Here is a 15566-nt window from a genome sequence, read left to right as displayed (position 1 = left end):
AATTGTCCTTGGCGGTTTTGTTATCGGTCAGCCAAGACACATTTTTGTTTCCTGGTGTTTGGGTTTTAATGGGGAAAGAGGTATGTGTGTGTGGTGAAGCAACCCTCCTGATCAGCTGAGGAACCATGCTCTTTGTTTTTAACATGCTCTACTGTTCACACACAATCACTCATTGAGGTTCAGTTACCATGTCCAGCCTTTCATAAATCTACCTGAACATAAACAGAAACCATAACACCAGGAGTCGCCAAAAGAGGAGAGGATGCTTTATTGTTGTGGCGTTTCTCCATAGCAAAGTGGAAGTGTTAATTAAAAACAATGCTTTTGTGTCATAGTGTTACTGCATAGCAACGTGGAAGTGCCCTTTTTTGAAAAAAAAATTATTTTGGGGCTTGGGGGGGATGGAAGTTAACAACTGCTGTGCTGGGATTGGTGGCTTGCAGTGATTGACAAGCCAAGGAAGAGGGAAGAAGTTCACTTTGTTTTCCCTTGCTGCCTCTTTGGGAAGTAAAAACCTGTGGTGAGGTGGAGGGAAAATGCAGGAGGGGGTCTCCCATCAGGAAACTTTCAAATGCACAGCCTACAACCGCGCATTTGCAAGCAGGAGGCGGTGCGAATTTAATGCCTCTGTGCAGAATCGGTACATGTTGGGTAGAGGTCTGACCTGAGTAAAAACTTTACCAGGAGGTTTTAAAAGTTTTTTCTCTTTGGCCAGAGAACAGGCAGGAAGGGGAAGCCCATTCCAGCCTCACCTCAGCTACCTCTTATGAAATGCTAATAGGTCCAGCTAAAGACAATAGAATGGTCCAATCTCAATTTAGCAGTACCTGGTTGTGTAGGTGCCATGTTTGGAAGTCATCTTTGGTGCATCTCCGGTTAAAGAGGGATTTGTAGTCCACTTTTACTAGTTGCCACTCCGAGCGGAGACTAAAATGGCCAAAGATTCTAAACATGGGGGGGGGGGAGAGAAAGAGAAGGACATACCATTAATCATATTAGTAAATATTCCTCATACATAACATTCCTGCTGAATCTTACTGAAAGCAATAACTAACGAATTTCAGAAAACGTTTGACTAATTTCCTGATGGTCTACATTGTTATACTCTGAAATGTCCCAAATTAGACTGTACTGATTATATGTTCATGAGAAAACCCGGAGTAGGAGAACTGAAAAGGACAATCATGGTTATCAAATCTGATACATCTGCTCAAAGAACAATGTTAATTTGTATTTCAGTTCTTAGACACTTTAGAATCTTCCACAGAGAAAAAGACATTCTGATAATCCTAGACAACTGTCTATTGATTATTTTGCTGAGTTATGATTTTTAAAAGATATCAATATATATCAAAATAAGCAAGAGCAACAGTCTCTTCATAAGTATTACAGTCTTTTGCTTTCTGATGAGGCAGGCTATTCCTCTGTGCCTTCCTATAAACATAACATTGTGCTAAGACAAAAAACAAGCACAAAATTAGATTGAGAATCATAGGGTTCTCTAGATTCTATGGACCTGCCCAAGTATCTCATCTTTAAATGTACAAAAAGTCAATGTTTACAGCTTATTTTATAAGAATCAGGAGTAGTAGGGAATGCTGGTGGGTATGAATGTAGGAAAACATACGGAAGTTCTGGGCCCTTCCCTCGGTGCAAACCTGAGTAGATTTAAAAGGCAGTACCATGTGCAGAGTCTTCTTGTAATCATTTCCCATTGATTTCATAGAATCAAAGAGTTGGAAGGGGCCACACAGGCCATCTGGTTAAAACATACAGATTCTTCTGTTAACTGCAAGACTTATTGACCCACGTGTCTTATTTCCCGTTTGCATACACCAGGGATTCCCAACCATGGATTAATGGAGCGATGAGGGTCTGCAGGACCGGTGGAGGGTGTCCATAGCCTTTCCCCTCTTACTTTAATGGACTTGGCCACAACTAAGGAACTAGCTGCCTCCACTTAGAGGACTCTGTGGGTAGACCAGGGATATAAAACCTAAAGGGGAGGGGGTCAATTGTGGCATGGTCCATGCTATCTTCTCAACTCCTGCCCTTCTTTCCAGCCTACATGAAGCAAAGCTGCCATAGAAGAAGAAGAAGAAGAAGAAGAAGAAGAAGAAGAATTGATTCTTATATGCTGCTTTTCTCTACCCAAAGGAGGCTCAAAGCAGCTGACAGTCGCCTTCCCTTTTCTCTCCCCACAATAGACATCCTGTGAGATGGATGAGGCTGAGAAAGCTCTGATATCGTTGCTCGGTCAGAACAGTTTTATCAGTGCCATGGCAAGCCCAAGGTCACCCAGCTGGTTGCATGTGGGGGAGTGCAGAACCACTACACCAAAAAACCCTATAAGGGGTCACTTATAAGATTCCCTAGATGGTTACCTTGTTGGACTTGAATATTAGTAGACCCAATATATATGTCTTACAATATAAGGTTGCTTGCTGAAGACTAACTTTGTTAGTATCCTTGTAAAAACCAGTTTAAAGAAATACTACACTATATTGATAAGTTCACTCATGAAGTAGAAATGAAAATGAGGCCGTTGTACCTAGGAACTCATTCTGCTTATAACAATATTGTTTGAATAAAGTTTTTGCCATCGCCAGCTTGAAAACTACCCTTTTCCTGTCTACTCATGATAGCAAGTGGCAAAATTTGGGTATGCCTTAGACTGATTGATGATACACATGGGTATGCCTTAGACTGATTGATGATAATTTGCTTGAATAGGACTACTGTAATGGGTATCAGAAGTGTGTATGTGGGAGAACTTGTTCCTACTAACCTCACTGTCTGACTGGCAGGGCAGAATACACAATACCAGCGGAGTTGTTCCTACCCCCCCCCCCAGGCCAGTAAAACCATTACACTAAGCAATCCCAAGTCTTCTTGAAGGACAGGTGCCCGGCCAATGGGATATAATGAGTTAGATAGAGAATCTCCCTAATGTGAGTATTTAGAACTAACAACTGATCCATGCTTCTGTCATCCTTGCTGTCTCAGTGAATCAGTACATAAGATCATACTTGTACAAGAACAGAGAGGCACTTGAGTGGTTGATTTCATACTCTCAGACTCCCCTCAGGGATTGGTCTTTGACCCTCACGTGCCCAAACTGTCATTGGGGGGGGGGGATTATCCAATTGACCACTGGCCCAGGATAAAAAATGGTCACTTTTGTAAGCATATTTAAAGAAGCCTAGAGTTGTTTCTCACCAGCATGCTGATACATCCCCAGAGCTCAAGACAAAGACAGAGAGATATTCGGTCTCATAAGTGATAGTGCCAATAGTCACAGAATGTTACAAGAGAAATCCAAGACATAGTATGATTGATAGCAATGTTCTGAGGAAGTTCAGTTAGAATGACAGGCATAGGAGGCAAGTATTCCCTTTGTCCATTTGCAGATACAGTTCATCCAGCAAAGCAACAAAAACTTCTAGTTTTATGGTCTTATATGAAGGCTAATTGCAGTGAGTCAAGGACTAATGCGTCACTCAGAAAGCCCTGCAGTTGTTCTGTCACCTCTGCTCAATTGCTTCAGCAAGAAAGGAAAAAAAATGATAAAGTTCTAAATTGGACAATACATCTTTTGCACATTCTTTTTCAGCATAACCCCTTAAGATGTTTTGAAGCAACCTCCTAAAGATGTTTTGGGAAAATTGCTGTCATCAGTGTATCTACAACATCTACAAAAGGTGCCCTATCTTATCTTAAAATGTTTCAAACAATGTTGTTGTTAAGTGTGAAGTCATGTCCAACCCATTGCAACCCCATGGTCAATGATCCTCCAGGCCTTCCTATCCTCTACCATTCCCCGGAGTCATTTAAGTTTGCACCTACTGCTTCAGTGACTCCAGCAAGCCACCTCATTCTCTGTCGTCCCCTTCTTCTTTTGCCCTCGATTGCTCCCAGCATTAGGCTCTTCTCCAGGGCGTCCTTCCTTCTCATGAGGTGGCCAAAGTATTTGAGTTTCATCTTCAGGATCTGGCCTTCTAAGGAGCAGTCAGGGCTGATCTCCACGAGAACTGACTGGTTTGTTCGCCTTGCAGTCCAAGGGACTCGCAAGAGTCTTCTCCAGCACTAGAGTTCAAAAGCCTCAATTCTTTGATGCTCGGCCTTCCTTATGGTCCAACTTTCACAGCCATACATTGCAACTGGGAAGACCATAGCCTTGACTAGACATACTTTTGTGAGCTTTTTAGGATGCTGTCTAGATTTGCCATAGCTTTCCTCCCCAGGAACAAGCATCTTTAAATTTCTTTGCTGCAGTCCCCATCTGCAGTGTTTTTGGAGCCCAAGAAAATAAAATCTGTCACTACCTCCATTTCTTCCCCATCTATTTGCCAGGAATTGAGAGGGCCGGATGCCATGGTCTTAGTTTTCTTGATGTTGAGTTTCAAGCCAACTTTTGCACTCTCCTCTTTCACCTGCGATTCAAACAATGAGCCCCCCCCCCAAAAAAAAGGCCAATGGTGCAGGGCCCTAGTCATAAAAATCTTTGCTGGCCAAGGTTTATCACACATGGTAGTTACTGAAGCCCAGAGAGGTAGCTATTCTTATTTTAACTTAACTGCATGGTGGGGAGGGGATGGCGGGGGGTGATGGATCAATGGATTTCTGCCCCAGCCCTGTTCCCGGTCCAGCCAGGTAGGTCACTGGGTTGTTTCTCATGTTGGGGAGCAGGGGGTGGGTCATTGAGTACTATCTGCTCCACCTTAGGTTGAGCTGTGCTGTGTCTTCTTGGGTGCCATCCAGCCACTCTTGAAGGATTAAAGGGGGAATGCTGCAGCTGCCCCCTTCCTGGCTTGGCCATGGGAAAGGTTGCTCTTGCACATGGCTCAGCTTGCTGCTGCGGTTACATTGTTCAGCTGGGCTGACTCACAAGGGGCAGCCATGAGCCAGCTCTGCTTCCTGGAGGTTGGCAGGAAGAGAAAAGCAGAAATCAGGCTGTGAGAGTGAACCTTTTAGTCCTCTTTCACATGCATTGCAGGGAGCTTCCCCTGTTTTGGGGGCAAAAGCCACAGTGATGTCCACCATCCTGCCTGGGCAAAAATAAGCCATTTTGATACCTTGTCCTGGCCAGGTGGGCTCATCGTAAACAATTCCCACTCCTGCATGGCTCTTAATTTTTTTAATGCAGGCTCACAGTGTGTTGCCTGGGCACACAATGAAGGGAACTGCTTTGTCTGCAAAACAGCCCAATCTTCATCCCTTCCTTTCTCACTGGCATACCTGGAGCTTAGCAAAAGTGGCAGACAGTCAAGCAAGTGTCAAGGCCAGGGAAGCCATCCCAGAGAAAGCATCCCAGCTCAGAAGGGGTGGCAGAATGGAGCAACCAAGGCCTTCCCTGGCCCTGTTCCTCGCTCAGCAGAATATGCCACTGTACTATTTCTGGTGTTGGGGTAGGGGTGATGGAGAATGATGCCACATGTGGTGGGAGTGTCTGGGTAATATTATTTCTGGTGAATGGCAGGGTGGTATGGCCTTCTGACATCACTACTAGGGTTTTTTCAGGGTTGAATAATGTTTCAGGTAAAAAAAAGTTGAGAAAGCCTGAGCTAGGACAAGGATCAAATTTAGAGGTGATGGCCCCCACAATTCCAAGAAACCTGACAACATTCCATAAGATCAATCTAAAACTCCTTATACACCTTTGACCAAACTTTGCTTCCAAAGCTTGCCATAAGCTAACTCCATTCAAAATGGATGCTGGATTGAATCAGATTTTATCATCAAAATAGCCATGAAGCATACAACAGGCACTAGCAGTGGCATCCCCGCAGACACTATGCACTGACCCACCCTGGCCAGCACTAGTGTGCAGAGGCCACACCAAGGGCCTGTGGAACTGGGGGGCCCTGCAAATGCCATGTGGTACCCCAAAAGGGGTGCTGTCAGCATACACAGGGTACTCCAAGGGATGGCAGCTCTAGGAGGTCCTGCAAACACCATGCACTGCCTTGACCAGGGCGGTGACAGTTTGCACAGGCCGCTTCAAGTGGCAGCAGCCCTCAGAGGCCCTGTAAATACCACACACGGCATTTGTAGGGCCCTCCTGTCCCCTTCCCAATAAGCCTATACGGATTTTTGGAATTCTGACACAGTATGTTAGCCATAAAATAGCTGGCCTGAGGTTACTCAGTGGTAATCTTGAGTGCTAGTGGGAATTCCACAAGTGCAAATTCAAACTCAGGAATAGAATCTATGTATTCTGTCTGAATTAGTACTACTTTCCCCTCTGCCTTTGCTTGAAGGTTGTAGCACAATCAATTGGGCCTTGAATAGAAAGTTATCAACTCTTATAAAAGGTTATAGCATCCTTATCAAATCTTGAACAATCTGAAAAAAAAGAAATACATGGTATGACCTTGTGTTGTGTTATAATAACCTGGGTCATTTCCATGTTGCAATAAAGTACTAAGCTTAGCCACACAATGCCGTTCAGCTTATATACTGAAGTCCCACAGCACAATGAACCTGGAAATCTTCAGTATCAAGTCCACAATCACCTCTGACAACTTACTCAGAAAGCCTGCCGGTCAACATGATAGATAGTAAATCATCAGGAACGTGTAAAGGGAGAAAGACTCATGGAGATGAAGAATTTTGAAAATTCTTGCTAATTTCTCCGAGTGGAATGAGTTGTGGCAAAATAATAATATCAGAATCATTCACCGAGGTAATGATCAAGCATGCCAAGTTCTTTCCATCATCTAAGAGAAAACCATCCAGGAGAGAGGATGCAAGATGTTCCAAAGTTCTCCCTCCGATCTTGACAATGTTCAAGAAACTAAGCATCAGCCAAGTCCAAGAAGGATTCTTGATCAGATGGAATCATGCACTAAAAAGGCCCTTTCTTGTTTTAAAAAAGATGGGTCCAAGCAACTACAGCAGATGGATGACACTGAAGATCTTCTTGCTTCTCCAACAGAATGTCACAAAAACTTTGTATAGCACTAAGTGGGAAATTGAATAAATATTGGAGCAGGTATACAGGAACAATATAAAATCAGTTGCCTGTTGATGAAACTTTGAAAATTTTACTTGGACAGAGCTGAAGATTTTGACTAATGGAAGAAAATCTACAAAAAAAATCCTTTAATTAATAAATACCCCAGGTATCTAGACAAAAAGGCTCAATTCATTGGTCTAGCTGTGGGGAACTGCATTTAAATCTGGTAATTGCTTGTTATTCATCAGGTTGCTGCTTATTTTCTCAGTAAGGCAAAGCGCTTCAATCAGCTGGAACCAACATTCCAAAGGTGTGGGTAGCAAATGATGTGCCCTCTGACATGAGTAGGTCCTGCAAAGCCAGAACAGTAGCCAGAGGTTACTGCATGATTAAGGAGGAGGAGGACAGACCCACAAGTGACCTGTTCTGGCTAAGATGAATGTGGAGGTCAGCTGGCCAGCAAGGTAAAGGCTGGCTATGGGGCAACCAGGGGTGAGGCTAATGGAGTCACAGAAAGAGATGCTGTGGAATAGCTGGCAGAGAGAGAACTGAGCAAAAGTTACACAAGTGCAACTGTGGAGAGCTCTCCAGAGGTATCATGAGGATCCCGGGTAGGATGTGAAGGGACTGCCTAACAACGTGTGGGAAAGACAGATGAAGCAAGGAATGAGAGGACTGAAAAGAAAGGGCAGGACTGGTGTGGTGTAGGGAAATGAACTTAGCAGAAGATAAGAGAGGACTGGGGTTAATGGACTGAGAAGAACATTGAGACAGAAACAAATGAAGCATGGAATGATGGAATGAAGCAGCTAAATATATGTTATAAGCCTTCTATAGAATCATAGAATCATAGAATCATAGAGTTGGAAGGGAACATACAGGCCATCTATTCCAACCCCCTGCTCATGCAGGATCAGCCCAAAGCATCCTACAGCATCCAAGAAAACTGTGTATCCAACCTTTGCTTGAAGACTGCCAGTGAGAGGGAGCTCACCACCTCCTTAGGCAGCCTATTCCAGTGCTGAACTACTCTGACTGTGAATTTTTTTCCTGATATCTAGCCTATATCATTGTACTTGTAGTTTAAATCCATTACTGCATGTCCTTTCCTCTGCAGCCAATGAGAACAGCATCCTGCCCTCCTCCAAATGATAACCTTTCAAATACTTAAAGAGGGCAATCATGTCCCCTCTCAACCTCCTTTTCTCCAGGCTGAACATTCCCAAGTCCCTCAACCTATCTTCATAGGGCTTGGTCCCTTGGCCCCAGATCATCCCCGTCGCTCTCCTCTGTACCTTTTCAATTTTATCTACGTCCTTCTTGAAGTGAGGCCTTCAAAGCAAAGATGATTGGGGGGGGGGGTGCATAGCAGAATTTCGTACCTATACTAAAGTGTCCATGGAGAAACCTGGATGGTCCTGTAGATTTGGCAAGAACCCTGGTCTGAGGCAATTGTCAAGGTCACATGACCATTCTGAAAAATGTAAACAAAGCACCATGGAGTATATTGTCAAGCTTTGTTTACATTTCTCAAAATTCTGTCTAGTGTCAGTGTGGTCCTGATTTGCGGAGCTAGCTATCTACGGGTAGAAGCCGCTGAAACATTCTTCAGGCTTCAAGAAACCCCAATAGTAGTATGATCATGCAGAATATGGTTGAGATGCATACCGTGTTTCTCCGAAAATAAGACAAACCCATAAAATAAGCCGTAGCAGAATTTCTATGCATTTGTGTAACATAAGCCATACCCCGAAAATAACAGTGTCCTCAGTGGGAATAAGTAAAGCTGTGGCTGCTATTTTACTCAGCACTGTGAGTCTCTCTCTCCCAGCACCGACCAGCAACAGTCTGTGGTAGGGCTGCATGCTCTGTCGCTCACAGAAGCCTGAGGTGGCATCGCCAGCGTCAGCACTCCTCTCCTCCATGGTGCTGGCCACTCCGAGCTCTCTCACCCCACACAAACTCCAGTAAAGCTACTGCTCCCCAGATTGTTGTACAATACTTAATAAAAGTAAGACATCTCTGAAAATAATCCATAGTGTGTCTTCTTGAAAAAAACAAACAAATATAAGACAGTGTCTTATTTCAGGCAAACACAGTAGCAGTGTACATGCCCACATGGGGCCCCTCCCCTTCACACCCCTTCCAGGCCCATCATTGGCCATTTTGCAAGGAGTGAGTGCTCAGCATGACCATATATGGTCATATCACCCAATAAATATTTGACACATTTTAAAAATATTTTTTAAATAATTAACTCCCCAATCTGGAAACCCTTTCAGGGTTGTCAAGAAAGACTGCATTAGATATATAACTATAAAAAGACACAATGGGAAATGTGTTCATGCATTGTTGCATCTGCAGCCCAGACAGAAGCAGCTGAAATATGCAGGCTTCTCAAACTATCCTTCCCTCAGGTCTAAAACTGTGTCTGTAATACTTCCAGTGTTCTTTTTCTGGCATTCTGCCTGGAGCAAGCGTTAGATTCAAGAGGGCAGGGGAGTTCCACTGCACTGTAATCTCTCTCTCTCTCTCTCTCTCTCTCTCTCTCTCTCTCTCTCTCTCTCTCTCTCTCCCCCCAGTCACACACCTTCCTTTCTGCCCCTTTACTGAATTTTGGCTCTTTCTGCCAAAGCCAGATCATGCCATTCTATTGTCAGTCAAATTGTGATGGCATCCTCACAATGGTTTCTGACTGAGCAAATTTTTCCTTTTTCCTTTTCAATGCTTCTAAGGATATTTTTAGATTATTGTATGTTTGGGTGCATAGGAAAAAATAATTTTCGTCTAAACCAACAGATAAATGGCATATTGCCAGGCTGTTTAATCGGCCATCTAAGTGGGCTTTGAGAAGGTTGTGTGCTTCAGTCTCCGAAGTGGCCGTTCCGGGCTGAAGCAGCCAGTGCCGTGGTGCGGGGGGGGGGGAGGGGAGGTGCTGGTGGTGGTGCGCAACCTGGCGCCTGCTTGTGTGGCACACTGGCACACAGGCGCATCCCTCCCCTCCCCCGTGCCATGGCGCTGGCTGCATCGGCCTGGAATGGCTGCTTCGGATGATGAAGCGCACAAACCTAGGTTTTGAGTTAAAACATGAACACTGATCCTCAAATTCAAAGCAGTTTTGAAAAATGGGCTTCCTTGTTGTTTCACTTCTGAAACTTTCAAGCAACACATTGCTTTGATTCATCCAGTTCCTACCTTGGTTCTGGAGAGCTGGCAGCAGTGGACACTGGGAGCCGCTCCTGATCCAGCAGAAGTGGATACTCCAGGTCTGACTAAGGCAGATAGTGGGAGCAGTGGTGGATGCCAAGAGGCATTCTGGGTCCAGTCACAGTAGACTCTGGGAGCCGTTCTAGGCCAGGCCACAGCAGCAGACACCAGGAAAGTATCTGGGCACAGCAGTAGTGGCAGATACTAGGAGACACTCCAGGCTTGGCCATGGCTCAGAGCAGCTACAAGACACTGTTGCTGCTGTGGCTGGATTCCAAGGCGGATGGTGAATTTTGTAAGCTAAGTAAGGTTGACCCTGATTAGTATTTGGGTGGGAGACAGTCCAAGGCAGTCCAGAGAGAGGCAATGGCAAACCACCTCTGCACCTCTTGTATTGAAATTTCTTGGAGGTACAACTTGACATTTTCCATCACCAGGCAAGAAAATAGAAACATGGCAAAACTAAAAATAAATTAGTTTGATTTACTTAAAAAAATCAGGCAGATATGAGTACACTGAGGACTTTCCCCCCTGAATATCTGTTTAAGATGTACAACAACCTTCCCTGCAGTTTACAGAACATTTTTTTTACACTTAATATAGCGCAATACAATTTGAGCATCATTCAATTTAGCAGCCAAATACATCGCTGGCACAAATCAATTCAATTCTACCAGTTTCTCTGCTGGATTTATTCCAGGTGTAAATATGGTAAACTACATCTCATTTACTAACTCATCAGGTTCTAAAAAATTCTAACCCTGCGTGGGGAAGGAGTTCAAGGATTAGGAATTATCAGGAAAGGCCACAACTGCTCTGCCCTCATCATGAATCAACAGAAAGATGTTGATTCCATTCTTGCATTTTGGAGGCATGAGATGATCAGTAGCACAGCACATATTGTGCATACAAAAGATCCTAGTTTCAATATATATGTCATCTCTGTTTCCAAGGTTGAGGTCAAGCTTTTTCTTTTTCCTGCTGAGATCCCAGAGAGCTGTGAAATTCAGTACAGACAACATTGAGTTAGATGGACTATTATTGTTATTATTGTTGTTGTTGTTATTAATATCTCGCCTCCCCTCGGAGGCTCGAGGTGGGTTACACAAAACAATCCCATTAAAATCAATACCATAAAATAAAAACCCCAGAATTAATCCTTAACTAGGGTTAGTTATAGCAGGACAAGAGTGGCTGCAAAGTTCAAATACTAACCCAATCTCTACAACCCCACTAAAAGGGAAGAGGAGGGGAGCTGCTGACATACGCAACCACCACTTTGTGAGGGGGGGCATATCTTCATTGCTGCCTGGCCTCAACCAAAAGTCTGGCTGAAGAGCTCCATCTTGCAGGCTCTGTGGAATGTTGACAGTTCCCGCAGGGCCCGCAACCCAAAACCAAAACCTTGAACCTAATCCAGAATATAACTGGTAACCAGTTGTTTCAGCACTGGCTGTATATGGGTCCTCCAAGGTGTATCTGTGACCTGTATAAGGCAGTTTTGTGTGTGTGTGTGTGTGTGTGTGTGTGTGTGTGTGCATTTGTGTGCAAGTTAAAACTTGTGAAAGTCCCTCATGCTTTGGGGGGAAATGCAGATAATGTGTGGCAAGGACGGCAGGCTGATGCGGTGGAGGGCAGGCTGGAGGCAGGCATGACTGTCCTCTGGTCCGTGCAGCATGTGCACATGTGCTTATGCAGCATGCACAACGTAAAGAAGCAGGCAGGACCCACGATGCCTATAAAGGCACTCTGCATGTGGATCTTGGCCTTCTCGCCCAGCATGGCACAGAGCAGCTTCCCTCCCTCCCACCCTATGTAAACAGCCATGTGACTATGTTTCATCATTAATATTTCATCACAGCTGCAGGTTTACATGAGATGGAGCCTGTTGGCAGGGAGTGTTGTGGGTGATCGGACTCCCAGGTGTTCAGGGCCTCATGGAGGCGGCATGTAAACGGGCATGGCTTACCCCGCTGGGAAGCCAGAAGCTCATTGCCAGGTGTACTGGGGGGCAGCCAAAGCAGGTGGGAGCCTGGTGGCTCCCCCCCATATAGGTTGCCTCCTGTAGGGCAGACTTCAGTAGGCAAGGAGTTCTGCTCTCCTGGCTGGAAATGGTGCACATCCTCAGGGCACCTCAGGAAACCATGGGTTTTGGTGCAGTCCGCTGACTGCTAGGTCAGGCTCCCTCTCCCATGCTGTGCCAACCCTCCTGTGGGGAGGTAATAAAGCTGTGGCCACGTTTTATCCAATAACCATGTGTTGCATCTTATTCCAGCCCAAAATGCCTTCCTGCAAGTCAATCCTGCAGTGGTGAGGGTAGCAAAAATGTCTCAGTGAATGCAAATACATTAACATTTCAAAGCTACTGTTTAATTAAATGCTTTCAAAGAAAATGTGTGTATTTAATTACTGTAATTCAGATGGAAACAATAGCATTCTTCATATAATTAGAACAGTAAGAGCTGCAAAGGATGTTTCCCTTCTTATTGTAGAACTAGTTCTGGGTCAACTTCCTTCTGTAGTAAAGGGCTACACAATATTTTTTCTCTTAAGTAACAGAGAAATCTCAATATGTAGATTAAGGATGATGCAAATTATTCATCTTTTAAACTTGGAGGAGAATTCAGTGATTGCCCTGGGAAGCCCATCCAGCTGAAATTAGTCTCTGTTTGTGATTCTTGAAGTTTTTTAAGGAAAAAAGAAAAACAGCCTACATTACATTCTAGATTTTATCCTTTATTCCTCAGTTATTTGGCATGGACATAAAAATGCTTACCCAATCCTGCTGGTAGGAACATCTTTCTTGCTCTTCAGTTGTACCAAGGATACAGAAAAGTTAGGAAGGAGACATCAATTTCATCATCCCTTTTGTACTAACATATTGGCTACCAATGCTCAGAACGAGGAAGAGTGCCAAAGGGCAGATAGAAATCCTTAGGTTTAAAAGAGGCACACTTACATAAATCAAGATTGGTAGCCATGCTTGTCTGTCTGTAGCAGGATAAAAAAAAGAGTCCAGAAGCACCTAATAAAATTTGTGGCAAGCTATGAGCTTTCTTAAGTCACTGCTTACTTCTTTAGATAAGCTATCTTTAGCAATCTCATGTTCACCTATAGTTGAATGGGAAGAAACTCATGTTCATCTGTAGTTGACTCATGTTCATGCATAGTTGAATGGGGAGAAAGAAACCATATATTTTTTTCGGCATCAGTTTGCTAGTGATAAAGAACTATACCATCAACAATGCAAGGATGCTCTTTGTCCTTAGAAAAAAATGTATTATTCAAGTTCACCATAGCTAGAAAGTCAAAGAAAACAAAACTTAGGGAAATGAAAAGGTTAAGTATCTGAAAGACAGAATTTATAGACTGTATTCAAAGTTATATATCCATTTGTGCAATTAAGGGTAAATTTTTATAGCCCCCTAAAGCTGCATCTCATGTTGTTCCTGGAGGGAGTTGGGCCACTTCCGCAGGGCCTGTAAGACAGAGCTGTTTCCAGGCCTATGGTTGAAGCCAGATAGAACAACAGAAGTGCTAGCCTCACTGCTAAAACAAGAAGACCTACCTTCCAAGAAAATCTGAAATCCTCCCCCGCAGTTTTACTGAAATGGGGCAGATAGTATGTATATAAAAATTTAATTAAATTTACTGGGTTTTAAACATTGATTGTTTTAAGTTATGTTGTCACCTGCCCTGAACTACCATAAAGAGCAGGAAACAATAATAAGAATAATAATGATGATGACGATGATGACTTCATTTAATAAGTTAGAGAAAGTAGGGAAGAATCTGTCCCTCAAGCAGAACCCTACCAGCTTGAACCGAATGGTAAATTCTACTGATGGAAGGGATTTGTAGAGTGATTTTCTCACTTCCCTACTCCCACTGCAGCCTCACAGACTGTTCTTTTGTTTACAAAACTAGTTGATATACAAGCCATTTTCTCTTTCGTGATGTGGAATTCTTGCAACAACTTAGTTTTGTTACAGCAAACATATAATACTACATGAAGTACCATGCTGCTGTAGTGAAGTGTAAAGACATTCAGTAGCCATGCTCTTCACCACCAAGCTTACAAAGACTTTTGGCAAATAGCAGCCGTTGACACGGCGGGGGGGGGGGGGCGGGAGCGGCACGGACCCAGCTGCGTCAGCGGGCTGCGCCGCGGCGTGCCTGGAGGAGGGCGGGGCTGCCGGCCTTAAATAGGCCAGGAGCAGGCAGCCCACCCTCCTTCCACGGACCACGCCGCCCGGACAGCTACCCTCCCTATGTTATGAAGTTTTTCGTTGCAGCCGCTGGTTATGCAAGGTAGGGAGCCTGTTGGCGGGGAGCTCGACTGTGTACTGGAGTCCCCAGTGTAGGGGGTCTCATTAAGGAGACCGGCCATAACCGGGTGCGGTCTACCTGGCTGGGAGGCCAGGGGCCCGGGGCCAAGTGAATGGGGGGGCCTAAAGGAGGTGGACGCCCGTTGGGTCCTTGTATGTCGCTTCCCAGGGATCCCGCTGTGGAAGGCGTCCCATCCTCCCGGCTGGGAGTGAGGCGTGGAGCCGGAGTGCCACGGTTCATGGTGGTCAGCTGGCTGGCTGACAAGGTAGGCTCCCTTACCTGCATGCAGGCCAACCCTCTGTTGGAGGGGCCCAGGTTAATAAACAGCTGCGGCCAATTTGTTGCCAGAAATGGGTCCGCGTCATTACTGGGATTGTCACCACCTGCTAGTCAATAAATAATAACCAGTCCATCAGACAAGCATTAGTATTCTTCAGGACTGATTTTCCCACTTGCTGTTATAATCAGAAAAAAAAGCTGTGTTTACTATGGGTATCGATTAAAGTATTGTCAGCACTAGCACTAGCACTAGCACTTCTGTTTGCTGCCTGAAGACTTCTAAAGGTTTGACAATAGCAACAACTTTTGCTATAAGGATGTTCTTCACTGTGGGGTGTATAGGAAGCCCTTTGCAACTACTAAGAAAACAAGCCTCTTTCTATTTACAGGTGTCAAGCACAGTATCCTGTTTAGGCACCATAACTCTTATGACATCATTATGTTTGAATTGGCAGAAGATACATTTAGTTCATAAAGATGTGTTAGCCATAGTCCCATAACCAGTGATACATAGCTCCTCAAGGATAAATACTTTTCCATAGAACCAATCAAACACTGCCTTCCATGAACTCTCTCAGGAAACCTGTTCCTGCGATCTAGTTTTTGTGCTAATGAAGTAAAAGCAAAAACAAACAGGGCATACTATATGTTCAGATCCCTATAAGAAATGCTCATGTTTGCACCCCAGTGACTATGTATCCTCATGCTATATTTTATGAAAGTTGCTCATTAGGCACTCAGCCCCAGGCTCTCTGTACTGATATGATAAAGCCAGTTTCATGACCACTATAAA

At 44.4% G+C, this 15566-nt stretch overlaps 1 protein-coding gene across 4 annotated transcripts in view; it reads right to left on the bottom strand.

Moving 5' to 3' along the window:
- The window catches only part of SORCS3 (sortilin related VPS10 domain containing receptor 3), a 563192-nt gene that overhangs the window by 78557 nt on the left and 469069 nt on the right, over positions 1-15566 (bottom strand). For all 4 annotated transcript variants that reach the window (XR_013233573.1, XM_077349660.1, XM_077349662.1 and 1 more), the window contains exon 15: positions 828-945. Coding sequence is in view for 3 of the 4 variants with exons in the window: in XM_077349660.1 (XP_077205775.1) it covers positions 828-945 (118 nt within the window). In the remaining variant the exon portion in view is untranslated. The remainder of the gene's footprint in view (positions 1-827; positions 946-15566) is intronic.

The sequence above is a fragment of the Paroedura picta genome, chromosome 8 (genome assembly GCF_049243985.1).
Source record: "Paroedura picta isolate Pp20150507F chromosome 8, Ppicta_v3.0, whole genome shotgun sequence".
Taxonomy (NCBI): Eukaryota; Metazoa; Chordata; class Lepidosauria; order Squamata; family Gekkonidae; genus Paroedura; species Paroedura picta.
This window is presented reverse-complemented; position numbering and strand designations above follow the sequence as displayed.